General features: G+C 33.4%; 1 protein-coding gene across 1 annotated transcript in view; it reads right to left on the bottom strand.

The window, feature by feature from the left end:
- Positions 1-14,611, bottom strand: part of LOC133206147 (vacuolar protein sorting-associated protein 53 homolog) — a 540,720-nt gene that overhangs the window by 225,221 nt on the left and 300,888 nt on the right. The window contains exons 9-10 of the mRNA XM_061342079.1: positions 9,383-9,521; positions 8,800-8,910 (exon numbers count right to left, since the gene is read on the bottom strand). Of these exons, the coding sequence (XP_061198063.1) occupies positions 8,800-8,910; positions 9,383-9,521 (250 nt within the window). The remainder of the gene's footprint in view (positions 1-8,799; positions 8,911-9,382; positions 9,522-14,611) is intronic.

Genomic DNA, 14,611 nt, shown 5'->3' with positions numbered 1-14,611 from the left:
AATCGAGTTCTTTCCACACTTTTCAATGTATCAAAATCAAGTATTAGAAGATGTATAAGTTCTGTGCAATCAGCTCTTGCAGGAAGATTTGTGTTAGAGAATTTGGGATTCCAGCACATTACACGTTCTGATGTCATACAGCATCACACAAGACAGATTGCCCAAACTCTTTTTGGAAACAGTCCAGCTGGAAATCAAGCAATTTTGGTTTTGGATGGGACATATATTTATATAAACAAGAGTGGAAATTTTCATTTCCAGAGACAGTCCTTCAGCTTACATAAGGGTCGCCCTTTAGTAAAACCCATGATCATTGTGTCAACAACTGGCCACTTTATATCAGTGATGGGTCCATATCTTGCCCGAAACAATGATGCCAGTATCATCAAGCATATCATGAAGTCCAACGTTGAGGACATTCGTAACTGGGTGCAAGAGGAAGATATTTTTATCGTTGATCGTGGGTTCCGCGACGTACTCAATAGATTATCTGGAGGAACTTGGTATCCAAGCCCATATGCCTTGTTTCATGTCCAAAGGAGAGAAACAGATGTCCACAGAGAGTGCCAATACAAGTCGTCTTGTCACAAAGGTATGTGTGTGTGTGTGTGGTGTAGTCAGGGAGAAATAGATTGAATAGGGGGTTGGGAGAAATTATGATATCAAATTAATTGAAAGTTTACTTTGATGTATGTATATGAGAATTAGCATTTTTGGGTTTACAAAAAATTTCTCCTCATTTTTAGATTCGTTGGGTTGTGGAATCTGCGAACTCAAGGATCAAACAGTGGAAGTACCTAGGACATGTTTTGCCAAAAAGCCAGATTCCGTATATAGGAGATTTTATAAGGATTGTATGTTCTTTGTGCAATAGGTAAGAAATATACATGTAAATATTTTTATGGAATTATAATAACTTCTTAACATATGAATGCAAATATATTCCAATGTTTTATGTATCTGTTACAGATATCTCAAACCCCTCTCTCATGGGAATGCTGATGAAGAAGAAATTCTTGGATGTAAAATGCTGCATCTATCCAAGCAAGTTAATGTCTTACAACAACATGTGCAAGAGCAACACTAAGATCGACACTCTGGATGCTGGGAACCAGTTGAAGATCTAAGAGATATTTATCCTATGTACTAATGTTATACAATGCAGTCTGTTCTCTAGTTGTTATTGTTTCAATACTTTTCCAAAAAATTTAGCAAATTTAGAGAATTTTAAAAATATACATTGTTACATTTATTACTAATGAAGATTGGTTTGGGATATTTTATGCCATTATGTAGTTTATATGCAGATCAACCATGATGTTTCGAATTTGTGTATTAGGTTTTCCATATCTTGATGAAGAACAACTTCGGAACCTAACTTGTGGGACATAGCAGCTTCGACTCTCACTCAATTATGCACAGGAGCACTTGGAAGGTGACTGTCATATACAAGTGCACAAAGAGGAGCCAGGTCTTGTCAGGGTTCGGCTACAGAGTCGGCATGTCTCATCAAGATCATACCAATTATGGATCAAATATGATGAAGGAAATATTATTGCATGGTATTGTAAATGCAGAGCTGGAGCAAGGGTTGTTGGAATGTGCTCCCACATTGCTGCCATTCTGTGGTTTCTAGGAAATGCCCGACACAATATCCAGACTGGGTTTGGTGTTCGAAACTGGGGTGACTTTGTCGAAGATGCAAACAACATTCCAACTCCAGTTGATGAAAGTGAATCTTCGGATGAAGGAGACAGTGAAACAGAAGAATAAAGACTGGGGAACTTATTGTGTTTGGTACATGTGCTGTTTACAGTCTTTATCATATAATTTTATGAGTAAATAATTTTTTCTCTTCAATTTTCATGTTTAAATTTACTGTGTTAGTGTTTTGTCAGATGGGACAGTGTGCCCCTCAATATGTACAATGTAAATTACTTTTTAAATTCAATTTTTTTGTTCAATTACCGTATGAGTGTTATGTCGGATGCGGCAATGGGCCACATCATATGTAAATAATTTTTTTAATTCAATTTTCATGTTTGATTTACTGTGTGAGTGTTATGTCGGATGCGGTAATTGGCTGCTCCATATGTAATTGATTTTTTTAATTTATTTTCATGTTTGATTTACTGTGTGAGTGTTATGTCGGATGCGGCAATTGGCCGCTCCATGTGTAAATATTTTTTTATTTAATTTTCATGTTTGATTTACTGTGTGAGTGTTATGTCGGATGTGGTAATTGGCTGCTCCATATGTAATTGATTTTTTTAATTTATTTTCATGTTTGATTTACTGTGTGAGTGTTATGTCGGATGTGGCAATTGGCCGCTCCATATGTAAATACTTTTTTATATAATTTTCATGTTTGATTTACTGTGTGAGTGTTATGTCGGATGTGGTAATTGGCTGCTCCATATGTAAATGAATTTTTTGATTTAATTTTCATGTTTGATGTACTGTGTGAGTGTTATGTCGGATGCGGCAATTGGCCGCTCCATATGTAAATACTTTTTTATATAATTTTCATGTTTGATTTTTTGTGTGAGTGTTATGTCGGATGTGGTAATTGGCCGCTCAATATGTAAATGAATTTTTTTATTTAATTTTCATGTTTGATGTACTGTGTGAGTGTTATGTCGGATGCGGCAATTGGCCGCTCCATAATTATGTAAATAATTTTTTTATTCAATTTTCATGTTTGATTTTTTGTGTGAGTGTTATGTCGGATGCAGTAATTGGTCGCTCCATATGTAAATATTTTTTTAATTTAATTTTCATGTTGGATTTACTGTGCGAGTCTTGTGTTGGATGCGGTGATGGGCAGCTTCACATGTAATTTTTTTTTCTTTAATTTTCACATATACATTGTACAATTTTCTGTGCGAGTCCTATGTTGGTTGAAGCACATGTAATAGATTGCTAAACATGTGATTACTTTCTTTATCTATTTTCACTTAGAATCTCCTGTGTGAGTGCTATGTTGGGTGTAGTAATGGCCACTCCATATGTAGACCATTTCTTTCAACTTTCATGTAAAATCTTCTTTGCGAGTGTTTCTGATGAAAAGTCAACTGTTTCAGTACTCCGTCAGGTGTATGGTAATGAGCCACTCACTGCATGTAGACAGTATGATAACTTAATGTAAAATTGTACTTTAAATTCTTTATATTGAATTAAAAATTTCTTTTTTATTAATTTTGCAATAACTAGTTGTTTTTTTCTTTTAAAACAATGATATATGCAGCCTTTCTTTTATAAAAAAGAGAAAGCTAGGAAACAAAACATGCAGAGAGAGAGAGAGAGAGAGATTCTTTACATTGAATAAAAAGGTTTTTTTATTTTTGCAAAACCTAGATTTATTCCTTTTATTTTAACACAATGATATTGCAGACTTTCTTTAATTAAAAAAAAGAGAATTAAAAGGAAACAAAACACGGAGAGAAAGAGAGAGGGAGAGAGTACTTCATTATGCTAAGATATTATCCATTACCAAGTGTAGCACTCTAGAATCCCGGCTGGCCTGCTTTTCCGCTATTTTATTTTCGAAACCTTGTTGCTTTTCCACGACTACTTTATACTGCTTTTCCGCGATTGGTTCTTATTATATGTTGTGTTTTCTCCTTTTTTTATACTTCCTTTCCGCGATTTTACTCACATGGTGATAAAAATTAAATGAATCTCGCATTTCACATTGGTTGGTGATAGGTTTTAGATGTAAACAATATGGAAATTGAATCAGGGGGAAAATGTATAATCTACGATGGATTTCATCAGATAAGTTTTAAGGAATGGGGATGTGTCATACCGATGCAGCATTGATAAAATCTGCAAAGCCACAATTAAAACCTCCCTGTGGTATGCAAGGGGCAACAGGTTTTATCTGGCTAACGGAAGTCAAGAGGTACAGAAAAGCTATAAATTATAATCGCGGAAAAGCAGTAAAACTTGTCACAGAAAAGCTGTGTTGAATCGCGGAAAAGTGATACTGCGAGAACCCCCAGTGTTTCTATGCTAAAAGCAACTGATTAATGATCCATGCAGTTGTGCACTACTAACTGCTCACCATACGATTTTACTACAACTTAGATAGCACACGGCAGAGGGTGACTGAAAATTGAAAGGTGCATATACTACTTAAGCAAACAAGAGAGCAAATTAGATGTAGATAGGAATGACAACATTGATCATATACATGAATTATTGTGCAAACAGATGAGGTACACACCATTTAATTGTAAAATGATTAATTGAGATAAGACTTTACTTTCATTATTATTATTTTAAAAATGAATTAACATTTCACGTATGATTAATTCATGCTGTATGAGATGATTCTGCAATCTTTTAATTATATACATATAAATAAAACTAATGGGAAATAGATGGTAATAATTTTAAGCCAATATCCCTTTATCCTTCTACACATTTATAAGGAAAGAATTGATTCTTTTTCGTGTATAAATCTCTAGATATATATAGAGTGCCATGACCTCGTATTTGATTTTTTTAAATAATCAAATGTTTGACACTTCAATAAATCACAAAAAAAAGCTTTAAGTTAGAAAGTAAACACTATTTACCCCAAGTTTCAGAAATTCTTGGAAAAATCTGGTAAAATTTTTCCAAATAGTTGAATTAAGGCCTATTTTGATGGATTATCATCCATTAACATTCATGTATTACCTTGTATAAATAATGTAACGTCATGACGTTATAATATATAAAATGTCAACGTCATGACGTTCTGTGGTATTGGAATACAATACCAAATTCAAACGACTGTAAAAAGAAAACTAGAAAAGATATTGTTAAAAAATAAATTGTGTTATAACCTACAAATCTTCCAGTTTGATTTGAGGAAGTTTCATTTATTTTGGCGACTAGGTCGATTTTGGTACTTCGTGGCTCTACCTCTTTAAGCGAACTGCAGAAAAGACCTCAAAGAAAGTTTCCTGAAAGTTTTACGGTGAGTCTCTAAAGTATATAGAAATTATGAATTTTTATGGCAAAAATTACAAATTCTGTCCTGTTTGAAATTTAAGTGCAGATAAACAAAGATATGATAAAACCCTTTTATAGCCTATTTCTTTAGATGTCATTAACAGCATTCAATTTTACTGATATGAAATAATATTTTAATACCAAGCATTCTTCTTTTATTATACATTTGTAATTTATTTGATTTTTTTTTTTAGAATTACACAATCCTCAGAAATAAGGATTTTTGGTATATTAAAAAGCAATACACGTTTCTTCCCCGTGTTTCCCATCTAGAAATACATACTAAACTAAATAAAACATAAAACAACTCAAATAAGATATCTTCAAATGAAGTCTTAATGTCAAAAGGTTGTCAAGTTAAGGCTTGGACAAAATTTGATTGAAGAAGAAAACTGACAAAAACAATATATAGACTAGTATAGTCTACTTGTTGCATCAAACCTGTAGGAGGAGTAGTTTTGAAAGAACAAATTTGTTCCTACATTATGTAATGAAACTTTCACATGAGATTCAACTTTTCTTGCCTAGTGGTTCTTGAGAAGGAATTTTTTTCTTATACAGTAAAGCATAAGCCTATAATGAATTGACACTTACAGCAAAGCGATTTTCATTCCTCGTGACTTTAAAATATATTGTAAATTTAATGGATTGAAGCAATTACACTTGTAACAAAGCAAAATCATCCATCCCAGGCACTTTGTTATAAGTGTGTTTTACTGTACATTCCCATGTTTACAAAACTTTGATCCCCTATTGTGGCCGCACCCTACCCCTGAAGGTCATGATTTGGACAAAGTTAAATCTACACTAAGTAATGAAGTTTCACATAATTTTAAACTTTTCTGGCCCAGTGGTTCTTCATCAGAAGATTTTTGAAATAACATTAAATTTTCACTCATTCTTATCTCCCCTTAAAAGATGGTTTGGCCCTTCCTTAAAAGAAGGTTTAGCCCTTCATTTGAACAATTGCTATGTTTTACACGAGAAAGAATATTTTGCATGAGAAATAAAACTCTTTGTGTTTCTAAATATTTCATCACACCTCTAGTGTGTTTCTTCTAATCTTAACTAAGATAATGATGATTTAATTATGACTTCAATTTTGTACAGGCCTTTGTATGATAATTCTAACCTGAGGGGTATGTTTACCTGTCTTCAACAAGTCAGGTGATTGTTCACAGTGAGTACTTTTCAAGTATAATTGATCTAGTTTATTTCTGCCTACTGAAAATACTGATCTTGAGCAAATTAATTGGAGTTCCAAGTGAAATTTGTAACAAACCACATTAAAGACTTCTGGCTGTGTCCTTTTGTAATTATAGATATAGATGAAAGACAAGATAGTGAGTAAACTTATTTTTTTCTGAGATCGAGGGATAACATTCTTGCTGCAGTATGAATTAGTGTAAAATCCTAAAAAGTCATCAATTAAAAAAATTGTCTTGTAATTCCACTTTAATTCTGACTCAAGTAGATGTTAGAGAGAGAGAGAGAGGTTACTCCAGGTATATAGCCCCATGCAAAATATATATGTGATAGCAAATTCTCAGGAGACAATTTTTGAAAAGCAGTTTTCCTACATGCATTGTTTTCCAAAAAAATCAAAGCTGAAAATTTAAAATTTATACCCATGTCAACATAGTGCAACTTTTATCTATATTGATAAAAATGTACATTAAAAAAAAGTATGATTAAATAGCTAAATCAAAGTGTTTTGAATAGCAGAACCAAGCTTTACCAGTATAGCTAATTCAACTACAGAGCTTAATCAATTTTAAGAGATTGTGCAAGACCTGTTTTAATTCTTAATCATTCTTAAAATATTTATATCACCATTCCAGATTCAAGGGAGAGCTAGGCATATGACCAAAAAAGTCTATTGATTTAATAGAGACACATGTATGTTGTGAGAAGATCAGTAAATAATGATGACAAGTGGGAAATGGCCGGGTCACAAATTTTATGAGTTTTCAACATTTAAGACCATGCAGACATAACTCCTTCCCCTTTTCCCCCTTCCCAGCCCCAGGCTCATTTATTTATACAATTTATTTATAACTTGTTTTGGTATAAAATAAATTGTGAATAATACAAAAATGTACATGTACACAAAGTATAATGGCGGGTCTCTGAATGATTTTCATTTTCTAATTCTAGGAGGGTGGACTGACCCTGGGGGGTCCTGAATAAAATGTCAAGCAGATTATCACTAACACACTTTTGATGCAGGTCATTGTGATCATTTCCAGTTTCAGGATGAGGGTGACTTCAAGGGGTCATAACCTTTATACCATTTAATGCATAATGACTCGAGGGACAATATTATATATGGTTAAGGGGAGAGTTTTCAACCATTTTCAAGATACAATGTATATGATCATTTGAAGTTTTAGGGGTTGGGAATGACCTCTGGGGGGTCATGACCCCATATATCCTATTTAGTGTGTTATATTACAAAGATGACTTAGGGGCTTTTGCTTTAATGAAAGCTATTTTATTGTTTCCGGTTCCAAAGATTGAGTGGACTGACCCCAGTGACTTGCCTCATTGTATAATTTGTGTAACTGTGGCATTCCAATGATCTTTTACCCTTTTCCAACTATAGGCCCCTAACCATTTTCATTTCCGATTATTTTACCCCATTCTAGTCGCCCGTGTGGCGCAGTGGTTAGAACGTCTGCTCTAGAGTCGTGGAGTAAGGAGTTGATTCTGAAGTCGCAGGTTTGAATCCACTGCACATCTACAGGACACTACTATTCATCTTCCAAAAGATGATTAGGCTACTGGGTAAAATGTAAGAGGAGTTCAGGGAACCAGGGGCTTTTTGCATAAAAAACGTCATTTTTCAACCCCCATTTGACCCCCAGGGTGAAAATGAAAATTCCGAAACCTTACTGCACATCTACATGACACCACCAAACATCTCCCAAAAGATGATTAGGCTACTGTGTAAAATGTAAGAGGAATTTGAGAAAGAAGAGTGTGACAGACGGATGGATGGACAGACATGAGTAACAACAATATACCCAAACTTTCTTTAGAAAGTGTGGGTATAATAAATTTCCAACTTTATTTTTAACTGACACAAGTTATAATGTATATATCCTTAATACTGAGCTGCTTGTAAAATATACATTGGAAAATTTTAATTCTCTCTACATGTAACAATAGTATGGTCTTAAGTCCCTTGAGGAATTTGAAGCTTTTAGGAATAAACATGTACAACTTACACATTGAGCCAAAATGATGGCACAGGGACATTCTCAAAATTTCATGAAAATTTAGCCTATTTTCAATATTTTGCCAGATCCGCAACAGCTTCCAGGCTCATGCTAATGCCCTAAGCTACCACACACTATGCAGACAAACACCTGTACATTATACCACTGAACAGAAAGAGATACTGGCTCAACCACCTCCTTTTCAAGCTATAATTCATCCTATGAACCCACCCTGCTTTTCTGAGGAAATCCCCAATGAGTGAATTTTGATTTTAGTTTCGTACTTGTAGTCCATATCCTATGAATAGTAGTAGTGACACTGAAGTGTCAATCAATAAAATAAACAAGGCCGGCAATTCCCTCCAAATGCACACATACAATATTCTAGCGATAAAATCACATACAATATGCATCCAAACCTTAGGTTTCTTTATTTTTTCTAATTTTTGACTGGTACTTAATCTAAAACTATCCTCTACCACCTGAACAAGTTGACCAACAGGTGTTGACTGAATCTATAAGTACTGTCTGGCACAAAGACATCAGACAATTAATATCAACAAGAAAAGGTTACCTTCGTTTCTTCAAAAGGACTAATTTCTCCATCTGATTCTGTCTCAAATGGATTTGTATACTCTTTAAATGGATTTGTAGACTGTATCTGGGGGCTGGAATTGGTAACATTCTAAAATGAAAGAAATTAAAAAGTGCGGATAACATGAATATGAAAAAATAAAGGCCCAGGGTCCTAGGAGTGCACTCTTAATTGAACAAGCAAAAATACCAAAGAATGCATTGTTTTAAAGATACATCAACTATTAATTAATTCCATGTATTCTTTTTTAGCTGTATAATTTGAGGGGTCTGATAATATACAAGAGGCCCAAGGGCCTTAACTGTCACCTGAGTATGATACAATAATTTGCATTATGCATAGAGTATAAAATGAACTGAAAGGTGAAGCTTTGTTGCCCAAAAGAAAAAAAAAATAGGGTGATCATGATCAACAAAATAATTGGTCTTTAACTCTGCCCATTTTTTACAGTTTGTTTTCCACAGTATGGTAGCAATCACTACGAAAGTGAACTGTATTTATAAGATCAACTTCCCTTGTTCTCTTGATCTCACCACTCACCACTCATCACATCATTCCATACCTTTGATTCAATCAATGTTACACCAGTGAATCTTCTCGTGATTAATGACTCAAAGTTGGTAGTTCTTTGTACAGCAAAAAGCAACAATTTTACATCAATTTCATGCTGTCTTCTCCCCATTATCTTGGACAGCTCTGACCTAAATGAAATTCAAACGTTAACATTACTGATTATTATAGTTTATGAATTTTTTTTTTCAAGAAATCAAATAATAATTGATATAACAGCTCTTCTACCACTACACGTACATGTCAACAAGAGGCCCAAGGGCCTTCCTTGTCACCTGGGGCCCGTTTCATAAAAGGACGTATGATTAGTCATAACTCTACGCCGGTGTAAATCCCTGACTAGCCCAAATATTTGAGTTTCATTAAAGAGCGTATCTTTATGCTGGACTAAAGTTAGGCCAAAATTTTACGTCTACTCGTGGGTAGGCATAAGTTCTGGTGTAAACATAAAATATGTTGACTTTAATGGTTTTAAAATGATTCAGCCATCCCTAAAGGAGAATAATGGTTTTTGGAAGTGTTTTAAATACGATTAGGCATTGTTCAAATCCAATAAGTGTGAGGTTGTTTTTTTTTGGAGGGGGGGGGGAGGGTTACACCCTCCCAGGGATATAATTGACAGTGTTTTCACATAATAAAGAACAAGATTTACTTAGAACCTTTTTTGGCCCTGTGAATTTCTGAAAAATTAAAAATGGTAAGTTATAGTTGAAAATACATTAAATTTTACTTGGACCCTTGCTGATTGCATATCTATTGATGAAATATGAAGATAACAGACAGTATTCAATCTTGAAAGACCAATGAAACGTTACAAATTTGAAGCAGAGCAAACACGAACCTCAAAATTTAGAGGTGGGATCAGGTGCCATGAAGGAGTGAGCATCCCCTGCTGACTGGTCACACCAACCGTGTGCTCCTTGTCATGATCAAGTAACAATTAGTATGAAAAATGTCACTCAGCATTTGACTCAATGATAGGGTGTATCTGCTGACAAGGTCATTGTTTCGACCGTAAAACTTGTTTAAAGATGACTTCAAACGAGACTGTTGATATCCTTGTTTCATCAACTTGTTTGTCAATAGCTTGCTTCATTTTAGAAATTGTTTATACGTAGAGCATGCTCTTGTGTATCAAATCAACTGAGAGACATAAACCCCATATGCAGGTGATAAGGGTATATTGCTTCATAAGTAAGGGAAGTTGACGATTGAAAAGTTGAAGTCATCATGTTTGTCATAAAGCTTTGTTGTTAGGTTACCATTAATGTCTTTTTCTAGTAAAATATCTAAATATGAAACAGATGTGTCAGAATCTGTGATATCTTTTATTTCAAGCTCACTGGGATATATTGAGTCAACATATGAATGAAAGTAACTATTGTTAATTGATAATATGTCATCCATATATCGAAATGTCGAGTTGAAAGCCACAGCAAGTATTTTCTTCTTCTCATGTAGAAGTTTTTGAATAAATTCTGATTCATATGAATACAAAAACAGGTCTGCTAATAAGGGGGTGCAATTGGTTCCCATGGGAATTTGAACAGATTGTTGGAAGACCTGATCTCCAAAAACTACATAGATATTGTCAATCAGAAACTCAAGCATCTTTTTAATATCAACTTCAATGTACTTGTGTGTACAATCAGAGTGCTTTTTAACAAAATAATTCTGTAAATGACCAATGACAAGGTAAGTATATTTATGAGTTCCATTTTTATTGAAAAAGCAGCTGTCTATGATGTCCAAAAAACCTGGACTTCAATTTATTGTGGGGGATGGTTGTATATAAAGTGTTGAAAAGTCGTACATTTTGATGCTATTGATTTTAATAAAAGTTTGTGATTTCAAATTTTCCAAAAGTTATTTGGAGTTTTTAAGTATCCACATCTGATTTACACCACTTCTCGAATATACTGTTGTACAGTACTACTGAAGTTTCTCCTTCATTACAGTAAATATTTTAGTGAGGAGTAAAGAAAAGGGCTTGGTAGAACATTTACTGGAACCCACTATGTATCTTTCTTTGTAAATTTGACGTAATTTTCTTTCTACTTCATGCATTACGACGTCATGAATTGTGTCATTATCCCCAAATCCTAAAAAATTCTTCAAAAAATGGCCAAAAATTTAAGTTGTTTTTCAATATTTTGCATAGACCCCAACATCTGATCTAAAATGTTGAATTATATAATGAAAGGACTGTTTCAGTAGATAAAAATCCATTTTTTATTTTTTTGATCGCAGGGTGGGCTCATATTTTAATATAGGCCTTTAACGAAGGTGCTCAAATACACCCATTTTCGTCAAAATTCAAAAACATTACAATTTTACAAAGCCACTTTTTCAATACCTAGACTCCAAGAGGAAACTTTTTTTTATAGGAAATGAAAGCACTAAGTTTCTACTTGATATTGATGCTTGAAATGAGATACTGGGAATTGGTCAGTTAATTGGTATATCAACAGGGCCATTTTATGGAGTTAGTGAACCTAGCTCTTTCTTCATAGAAATGCCATACTAAGGATCCATTCGATCACCATCTCTAGGGTAACAATTTATATTATTGTATTTGGATTAAGTTTTTGCAGTGTAACTTTTTTTTTTAAAAAAAAAAATACATTTTTTGTCTCATTTACATTAGAAAATATATTTTGAAAAAGAGCATTTTTTTTTTTACAAATGCACATATTACAGGAGATTTGGTTATCTTTCCCAACTTTCAAAGTTTGCCTGAGGGGGAAAGGGGACCACTGTCCCTCTGAAGCTTCTGAGAAACATTTTGACTAAAATTAAAAAGGTTACTTTTACATTTATTATGCCAATGTTTGAAAATATAATAATAAGAATTTAAAAAAAAAAACTAGTAACAATTTTAAAATAAATGACGATGATACTTGCCTCTTGAATTTTGTCAGAAGAATTGAAATTCGTATGTTTGAAAATAAAGAATTAAACATTAAGGGAAAAACGGAATGGTTAAATTGCATGTACACTACAGAACACTTTAATGTAACAGATATTTACTGTCAAAAAAAAACACATAATATTTTAACAAAATCAGCTTATATTTTCATATAGATATTTATATATACCAAAGACAAAGTTTTGATGATTCTAAGCCAATTAGTGTCTGAATTATTTAATTAAAGCCATAAATTTTCAAAAGTAGGTCACAGTTACCTACTTTTTCAGTCGACCAACTCTGAAGACCCAAGATGCATCAACTGACAAAATTTGATGATTCTAACCCAATTAGTACTCGAAATATTTAATTATAGTCATATAAATTGAAGAGTAGGTCACAGTGACCTATTTCTCAGTTGATGTTTTTTGAAGACCCAAGATGCATCAACTTACAAAGTTTTATGATCATAGGCCTTAGTGTCCAAATTATGCCTCTTAATAGCTTTGAAATCAAATGCCTGCAAAGTTCAAAAAGTAGGTCACTGTGACCTACTTTTTAATAAATATGTTTTATGGCCCAAAGATGCAGTATTCGAATTAATGACCTTAATTGTTTTGAAAAAGATTAGCCATAAAATTCAAAAAGTAGGTCAAGGTGACCTCCTTTTTAGTCGACGTACTCCAAGGACCCAAGATACATCAACTGACAAAGTTTGATTATCATAAACCTTAAATTGTTCAAAATATGCCTCTAAATCATTTTGGAAAAAGAATTGCCGCAAAATTTGAAAAGTAGGTCACCGTGACCTACTTTTGAGTCAACATGATATGAGGTCTTTAGATGCATCAACTGACAAGATTTGATGATCCTAGCCCATATAGTACCGTATTTGGCTGAATATAATACGCACTTTTTTTTCCCAAAATAATTTTCTGTGAGAAAGGGGTGCGTATTTTAACACCACAATGGGATTTTGATAGGTTTTTCTTTCATGTGAAACATGGCTATCATACGCACATACCGCAGTATTACCTAGAGACTTGTGCAATTTCTTGCTGTTTATCGCCATATTTAAAACTTCAGAAAGTTATTGTTGGAATGTAGATTTGTTAAAAATGATATATTTATAACCTTTTGACAGTTGAATTAAATTTAAAAGCAAGTTAAAATTAATTTGAGCTGCATGTTCATCGTCTCCATGTAGGCCGCCATTAACGATGTTATTTATAGATGTTCACACATTCCTTGCCACGTGCTTCAGTAATCATAGTACACATGTACCTAATCAGTCAGACACTCGGTCAAAAAAGCAATAAGTCATTTTTTAATGAAATAATAAAATAAAATTTATTTTAGGTTTTAAATAACTCAGTGAAAATTCATTTGAACATAAACACCCCTCTATACTTCCCAATGAATGGAAGCCAATGCTGTGAACACATGCGCTTGTCACTTGATAATTACCCCTCCACACCCCTCCAGGCAATTAAATTGTTTACCGACTCCAAAGCATTGTTTTCACAGTTAGAGCACTGATTATTTGCTTCCCTTATTAATGGCTTTGATTATTTTCTTTGTTTAAAATCGGGGGTTGGTTTATGATCTTTCGTATGTATAAGCGTGTGTTGATTACGACACATTAAACAGTTAAACGCTTGTTAAATGTAATTTTACTTTATCTTATATCGGCCTCGTGTTATAATGGTTGAGAGTTAAAAAAGGAAATATGAAGTTTGTTGAAACTTAAGTGTTATCATTTACTCATGCTCTGTAGAAAATAAGATATCCACGAAGATTACCTCGATGTATGAAGACATATATCCCACCTTTGTACATCATTTTTCACAGCTTTGGAGGTGTGTTGATAACTACACTTTAAATGCTTGTTAATTTTTGATTTTATTTTTATAACATCAGCTATTTATTTAATTAATTAATTTCAAGTTCAAAAGAGGAATATCGTAGTCTATGAAAACTTTAATGTTGCAATATCGCTTACCCTGTTAAAGAGGGTGTTGCAGTTCTTTTGTTATTTTCCCTAAAGCTGTAGCAGTTTAAAAGAAAAATTTTAAGCAACAGAAAACGGTCTTAATTTTTTTCAGATACAACAGTATATATAGCACAATGTAGAACAATTTTTGCAAAATGCATATCGACTACCAATTTGCCATTAAAAGAAGTGTGAATTAGTCACATAGCAAAATAAGTCAAGTTTTCCGTTTTTTCAAATAGGGAATCCCCATTGTTCTGAAAAACTGCCTCCTTGAAACAGAATGAATTTGATATACGCATAAAGAGACAGGAATTTTC

The sequence above is a fragment of the Saccostrea echinata genome, unplaced genomic scaffold, assembly GCF_033153115.1.
Source record: "Saccostrea echinata isolate AGI-Se365-2 ecotype Australia unplaced genomic scaffold, CSIRO_AGI_Sech_v1 ptg000054l, whole genome shotgun sequence".
In the NCBI taxonomy this organism is placed as follows: Eukaryota; Metazoa; Mollusca; class Bivalvia; order Ostreida; family Ostreidae; genus Saccostrea; species Saccostrea echinata.
Note: the sequence above shows the minus strand (reverse complement) of the source record. Positions and strands in the feature narration are given on the sequence as shown.